The 8,241-nt window shown below is 31.8% G+C and overlaps 1 protein-coding gene across 1 annotated transcript; it reads left to right on the plus strand.

Moving 5' to 3' along the window:
- The first annotated feature begins 6,833 nt into the window (after window positions 1-6,833).
- On the plus strand, window positions 6,834-8,175 carry LOC119675680 (gamma-butyrobetaine dioxygenase-like). Its single transcript, XM_038086889.1, has 3 exons — window positions 6,834-7,225; window positions 7,292-7,508; window positions 8,003-8,175. Exons 1-3 carry the CDS (start codon window positions 6,887-6,889, stop codon window positions 8,131-8,133), a joined length of 687 nt encoding a protein of 228 aa, XP_037942817.1. The 5' UTR covers window positions 6,834-6,886; the 3' UTR covers window positions 8,134-8,175.
- Window positions 8,176-8,241: the final 66 nt, after the last annotated feature.

Genomic DNA, 8,241 nt, shown 5'->3' on the forward strand with positions numbered 1-8,241 from the left:
AAAGAGCATGGTCTGTACAAAGAAAATCTCAATCCTCTTAAATAGACTCTATTTCGAAAAAAATCAAAAGAAAACGCAAAAACTTTTCATTGTTTGAAAGGGCAAAGATATACAGTGATCGATGAGATTAATTGAACTATTATTAAATACCATCATAATCTAAACATAGATTTAGACTTCTGATAAAACTACTATATCTAATAGTTCGAAGTACCACACTTATAAGACACTAAACTGGTTTATTGCCCATCACAAGTTACAGGTTAAGAAAACGGTTCGATATTCAATGTAGCGATCTATGAAATCTGGCGGTGTTAACATAGCTTAATCCATTTTTCGAAAAGTATTTGTTCTCAAGTCCATGTCATGACTTACTACTACTATGATATCAGATTCTTGCTCATTATAAAGAGGTTTCAATACAATAAATTAATATTGTTAATAGAAAAGCATTAATATCGGAAAATTGGTTCAATTTGATATAGTAGATCTTATAAATCATGTATATTCTGATGATACAGTAGTTTCTGATGTTTGTGGTTTACGTTACTCAAATACAATCTTTAGAACTTCACTGGGTATTGAAAATTCTTAAATTCACAGATAATATCTTCACTTCCTTAAAATATGAAATTTTGTGAATTTTAAAAACATAAAAATAGTTATCTTTACTATATCTGAAGTACCCCTCTGTATTTGAAGTATTCCTCTGTTTAAGTTAAATGCTGATATTGATTTAGATGACAGAGCTCAAAGTATTTTCTCAACAAAATTCCGAAAAAAATCGCAAAGCAAAGACACTAAATTTGTTCAGTTCGCACGCATTCGCTCATGTACTAAAAGGATAATCCGAAGAGTGTATTAATACTTAATAATGGGACTACGGATTAAAGAGTTGGATGAGAGGACGACATTGATTTAACGAGAAGGATTGTTGTAAGTGTAAGTGCAGCAATCGTTAAGATGTGCTTTCCCCTGCTCCATTCAAATTCAAAGTTTGCCATCGAATCTCATGGATAAAAGCTTAAGTGCAATGAATCACTGCAATGGCAGCAATGAAAGATGCTCTGATGTCATTCGATACAATGCCACACCAAGAAGACGAGTCAACAATGCATTCATGACAGTGCAGCGATGCAAGAAGAAACCCAAGAAGCTACGTGCACAATGTATCCACAAAAGGGAAAAGAAGACTTGCAGTTTAGATGAAATTTAGCACAGGAAAAGTAATAGTAGGGAATAGTAGTGGGACGGAATAAAAGTAAACATTTACAATTGAAATATAAAACGTGAAGGAATGAAATTCTCATTCTTCGGCTTCGACGAACTTTTCTGTCCCATCGATATTCTGAAGAGGCGAAAAAAAATTTATAAAAATTTGAACGCCAATAAATCGTTTGTGTCGCGAATGCTGTGTCTTTATCCGCTTCTGTATTGGTAAATGTATCTTTTCTTGTTGCTTTTACATTAAGAAGTTTCTCATCTCGCCAAAATAAATTTAAAAACCGTAAATTTTTTTTTCAAGTTGGAAATTTATGTGTTGCGCTGCTGTGAGTCGAACTTTCTGAGCTCCAATTGACCATTTAAGCATTTTGGTTCGCTAATATATCGATGAGCTTCTCTGTTTGTATTGGATTCGTCACATTGGTTTTGTATCTGTTGGATTGTCTTATGTTCCGGCACAGAAATTTAGCGGACAACGTCAAGTCGCTGTTTTGTTTACATCCAATGACAGCTCAAAAATCTTTTTGACACAAATCCGTTACGAGTAACAAGGAAACTCCATGAACAGTTACTGAACGGTTTCGGAATGGCAAATGAAACTGAGATTCGATGGAGGGACTTACTAATTTTATACTTCTGGGTCAATGCATTAAATTTAAATAATTTAAAATTCATATGTTTTTCTTTAACTTCAAGAAGACAATGAAAAAATTTTAGTATTCAAATCAGATGTTAAGATTTAGGTGGAATGGTTGAATATAGTTTAAATAATAAATTGAAAATACATTGTTTAAGCACCTTTAGGGAGGTATGAGGATTTTGTTATAAATGTTAATTACTTTCTTATCAGATCAAATGATCAATATACCTTGCCTGATTACCGGTAAGAAAGCTTTGGTCATCACTGATACTAAGTCAAAAACTTCAGTGAAGTAAGTTCGGTACACTGACTATATAAAGCCAAGTACGGGTGATAGGGTAATATATCAATAAAGTTCTGTTAGATTACTCTTATATTTTTATAGAGAGGTTTCGAACAGTATTGAATTACAACAGCAAATTTTATTTACTTTTAATTAATTGAATTTTTGGCTGATAATTCAGTTGTTTCGAGCATTATTAGATATAACATATTAGATATAACAAACGGAAAATGTATTCTATATATATAAAGAATACATATATTTTCTTCTAACCACATAAAGCAAAGTTTTGAAGCTCTCACAGCTCTGGCAACTATTGAAGATTTTGCGGAGCATTGTCCATGCAATTGGTTCCTCAATAGGCATCACCTTTTGAAGAATGCATTCCCGTGAAAGCAATAAAAATCATAAAAAAATTAAATTAAGTCAAAACAATAACAATAAAGCACTTTACCAAAAAGGAAAGAATAAAAAAATAAGAAATTTAATACCAAAAATGTTAGAGGTAATGAACGAATATAAGACGCGCTATATATATATTTCCGAATACTTAAGAAGTACTTCTAAATAGTTCAAATAGTTTTTCTTTCAGTAGTTCATTGTATACTAACTATATGAACATAGTCTATTAGGTTATAATTATATTGTTTTTATATTAAAGATCGAAATAATAACATATTAACAAAATGCCTATAACGTACACTGGCTCTACGAGAAAAGTAGCTTCAAGCTTGAATTCTCTTGCCTTTATATTACTGTTAACATTGAATAAAATTGAATGTTATGAATTATTTCTTGACCACTTAAGTTTCGTGCAATAAATACTTAAGCAACAGTATTGCGATCTTCAAAGTTTTATAGCAGCAACAACAACAAAAACAACAACAACAATAACAGCATTAACTACAAATTCCCAAGTTGTAGCAAATAAAAATGCAACTCACATGTGACAACGATTTGTACTTTAGCTCCTTTTATGGCATATGTGACAAGGCTGCTGCTTCTGTGCCAATCCATACCAATGTCAAGTCTTGCCATGCCATCCGAGATGCGATGCCACGCCAAGCCTTGCTGTGCTTTACATTGGTTTGCCTCGGTTTCTGCCTTCATCAGCTTTTGTAACTTCAAATTCGTTGCAATCTTAAATGCTCTCACATTTGTCGTACATTTTTATTGCAACGAACGTAACTATCTTTCATATACGAGTACAATATCGCAGATACAATTTGGCGAACGCATAACTGCAACAGTAGCGGCAGAGGCAGTGGTTGCAGGCAGAACCTATACGCGTTCCACGGTGAATATCTTCAGAAATGTCTTCTTCACTTGAGGCTTCCAATTGCTGAGCATTTCATGTGTGATTTGGTTTCTATTTGATTTCCTTGCCTTTTCGATGGCAAAGCAATGCAATTTATGCATTCGAAGATGTCACCGTGCTTATGAGATGCTGAGATGCTGAGCTGTTGTAAGTTGAAGTTGTTGCTGTTGTTGTTGTTGTTGTTTTCACCTTTTTAAGTCATCACAATTTCGTTTCATGATTTACTTTTCCACTTTATTGAATTTTAATCTGAGTAAACGTTTATAATATTTTATGTAGTGTACTCTTTTTTTGTCAAATATTTGCTGAAGAAGTATTTCACAGTTTTATTGATGTGATAAAGTTAATTTCATTCAGATTTTATATGAAATTTGCTTTAATAATATGAGTAAAACATTCAGCGGATTATCTCAGAATATATTAGAACAAATTCCTTCTGGGCGCATCCCTAGGTTTGAAATTGACGTGGCCATAGGATTATTATGAAGCCATATATAAACTCTGGAAAAACAAACTATTAACTTTATTAAAATTAATTTTTAGTTGTCCTCAATAATATATTAAAGAATAAGTTGTCTTTAATCTAAGACAATAAGTAATTTACAACAAAATTAAGGTTGGATTGATGCAATCGTATAGTTCCAAATCATTGAATTGAGTAAATAAAAAACAATTCCGCATTTGAAAGAGAAGTTTTACAAATTTAATTGTTAATATTTGTTTAGATCCAAAAAAACTAAAGAATCAACACTAAATTTGAGATGTAGATATTGCATATAAATGCATGGAACCCTTAAAAATAGTAATTTTTGCTCCAATTATAGATTTTGGTCTGTGAGAATCCAATAAACTGAATTAGTAACTTAAGCTGCAATTCATTCTCAGAAATCCAGTAATATAATCTATGCTCATTAGAGTCTCTTAGTCATAAAACCTTTCCAAGAAGTATATTTTAAGCTGCCTTCGATAAGTTGATAAGTCTGTCTCTGTCTTTGAAAATAATTCCAGACTTGCCATACACACTGCGAGAGTTTTTTTTCTTCTTTTTTCAGTACAAGAAGACTGTTTGAGGTTACCTTTAAAGATTTGATGAATCTTTATAGAATCAGTAAGGCCTAATTATTTGACGTGTGGCTCCTCGTTTGACGAGTCAATTAGTGCTTTCGTTGATTTCATATTATTCATGACCTGGAATCTACAAAACAACGACACACTTACTTTGTCTCAATTTAATCAGAAAGGATAGGTTACTACTAAAATTTAATTTCAAAATAACATTACGTATTAAAATTGATACAAACATACCAGCTAAATGAGCTGCTTGCAATAACTATAGATGTAGTTATGCGAACGGAAGCCACTTTATCTTTTTTTCAATAACGACATCCGAGAATTTGAAGGACGAAAAAGCACTCAAGTCCGTTTCATGGTGTACTTCGGCTAATCTTTCACTTCAGTGGGGCCACTTGTTGGATGGTGCACTATCCCAACCTCCCACAATATATATATATATACACCTGTCTTCTGTGTATGCAGATATTTCAAGACCTAATTGTTGTAGAATTACCTAATTCTGTTTAATATATTCATTTGACTTTTGATTTGGATTCCACATAATTTCATCAGACATTTTACCAGTACATAAAGCTTTCTCACATTTAATGAACGGTGATTTTATTATGGTCGGAACAATAGTTGTGTCGCTGAGGTTTTATAGCTTTAAAGCAAAGTTACTTCATAGTACTTATTCCACTTTATTTTCTAATGAATGTGCATTGCATCGACAACAAAAGATTGCATTCTGTTCTGTTCTTATTTTCTGTCAAATGCTCCCAGTATAAATGTTAACAAAATGTTATTGGCATGCAACTTACAGCTTGTGGCATATTGCATTTTCTTTAGCATACTTCATGGGGCAAAAGATATTAATTACATTCAGTTATTGTAATTTAATTGCATTTACTTTCATAATTCATCATCTTAAATAAATAATTTAATTTCTTTTTTACTATATATGTAAATAATCTTTGTTGAGTTCAATTATCAGTATTTTTGAGCAGTAAAGAACTCGAATGCTTGTTAGCCACAAAATATAAATTCTCTTGACAGCCTTTGTAAATATAAATTTTTAAAAATTTCTTCACATCAACTAAATGTTAAGGATTTGTTTAAAATCTTTTGTTCATAACGAGAAAATGAAACAAAATATGTTATCAAAAAAAATATTAACAAAAATTTGACATATATGGTACATGTCCAAAATAATAACAGAATAGTACTCAGAGCAGTCGGGTACTTTAATATATGGTAAAATTATGTCATACCTAAAATCTCTTAGTTATATGATATGAAAACTTCACTGATCTCGTAATCATGTCTCTTATTTGTATCGCCAAAGGTTGAACAGTTAGTTTCAATCAGTATAATTTACCTATCTAAGCTAAATTATATTAATATTAGGTAAACATAAATAAAATATATTTATATTAAAGAAAAATTTTTCTTATTTTTATAAATAATATCTAATTCAATTAATTAATTTTTTTATTTATTTTCACATTTTTTTTAAATTTTATTTGTGTTTATATATATATTTTTGCTATTTATAAATCTATGTTTTTTTTAATTGATTTAATTTAATGTTTAAAAAAATATTTACTAATTTTTAAATATATTTTGCTCTTCAATTCATACAAAATTTAAATATGCATCCAGCGCGATAAATTCTTCTCCGCAGTGATCTTTACACTTATATCAACAACTTAACAGCGTCAGAAATCTGTTCCCACTATTCGCGTCTTTGTTCTCATGTAAACGTTCTAGCAGCGCACATAAGTCACCCAGCGATGCATTCGTGCTTTGTTGTTGTTGATTTGCGATCATTCGCTTATCAGTAGAAATGGGATACTCTCTGACGTGTTGGTTGCGCATTTGAAGAACTGATGCCCCCATAGGTTTAAAGTCTAAACACATTAATATTATTATGCTTCATTAAAGAAATGAGGTGACCATACGTAGAATATTCAAATGACAAATAAGTTAAACTAAGAAATAACATAGAAATCAATGCAATGCGATAATCACTTAATATTATGTGTTCAGGTTATTCAAGAAGTAGTACTTGGTCGTCTGAAATGACGAGTGATTCCCTGACGAATACCAATCCGATTATGAAATCTTCCATATTTGAAAATTTCTATTAAACTGTTCATTCTGTTTTTCGTCTGGTCACCTTGATCAAATCTGTTTAGTCGTTTGCGAAACAACAAATCCCATTATTCATGGAAATCTTATCTCTGCGAACGATAATAACCATATTTTCTAATAAAGCAAATATATATTCATGAATGAGTTGACTTAACTGCGGAGATAAACTTTATGGCCAGCTGATCAGTGCTTAGAAAGCTACTGAACGTGTTGGATGAGAACTTTGAGTTTAAATTTTATTCGTGAAAGTTTTTGGTTTGAATTTTTAACAACAAAAATGTTTGCTGGCCATTGCAAGCAATTGAATAAAATTATAAATACAAATGTTAATAATATAAGTAAAATATTTAAACGCTGCTTAACAGCGAAATTAGTGGAGAATAAATACGTTGAGATCCAAGAGCAGTCATCCTCAGATGCAGCGGCCATGAAGTTCCCAGGTGTTTGGCTGCGCGACAATTGCTGCTGTGAGGAATGCTTCCATCAAAGTTCTAAGTCACGTCGCATAAATTGGGACAAATTTGATACAAAAGTGCAAGTGAGCGACTTGAAGGTGAGTGAGTGAGGCTGTGAGTCGTGTATCACTTAAAATGGCTTATCGAATTTCTTTATATTAAAGGCCGATGCTATAACAAAGCAAGTACATATAAAGTGGAGTGACCAGCATCAATCAATTTTCGATTTGAAATGGTTAAAGGAACGCGAGTTTTCCGATGTGCGTCGAAAAGAGTATCTCACAGACTTCTACCGCCCGAAATCGTTGCATTGGAGCGGTGCAGACTTTGAGAAAATTACCGCAAGATTTGATTTCAATGCTGTGATGGAAGACGACAAAGGTGCGAACAAAATATTTATCTTTTGCTTTTTTTTTTAAATTAACATTATTATATTCCATGACAAGAAGTCTAGTTCTTATAGTAAAAGAGGTTTGATTAGGTTGGAGTGGTGGGTTTCCTTACCAAATCCCTTTTAAGCATAAATTGTCAGTCGTTGTAGTAAAGAAGGAAATGGGGGAGAAATTGCAAATTTGAAAATTAATTTCATATTAAGTCAAATATATTGGCTAACCATACATAGATCTGTTTCGGATTGTGTCCACAATCATTAGTGATCTTTTGAAATATTTATCTGTTTAATAAAACCATGTCAAATTTCAAATGAAGAGCGAACAATTTGCATTCTTCAAACTTAAAATTAGTGAAATAATATAAATTAATTTCTAAAAATTAGCGAAAACTTAAAATTAGCCACAAATAAACTTACTCTGAATTTTATCTCCCAACGCGACTTCTATTCGAATTATACGTATTAAAATTTGAAATAATTTTAGTTTTGCAAGCCTGGCTGGAGGCATTAGCCGTGCGTGGTGTTGGTATTATAAATAACGCTCCACTGGAGAAGACAGTCGTTCGTCAATTAGCTGAGCGTGTTGGTTTCATACGTAAAACAACCTACGGGTAAGTGAAGTGGAATAAAAGGAAACAATGCTAATTCGTGTTGCAAAAAAACATAACACCAACAACAATCACAGCATGTTTGTTCCTTGCTCTTTTAAATGAACTAAATTTC

Source organism: Teleopsis dalmanni, chromosome 1 (assembly GCF_002237135.1).
Source record: "Teleopsis dalmanni isolate 2A chromosome 1, ASM223713v2, whole genome shotgun sequence".
NCBI classification, from domain to species: Eukaryota; Metazoa; Arthropoda; class Insecta; order Diptera; family Diopsidae; genus Teleopsis; species Teleopsis dalmanni.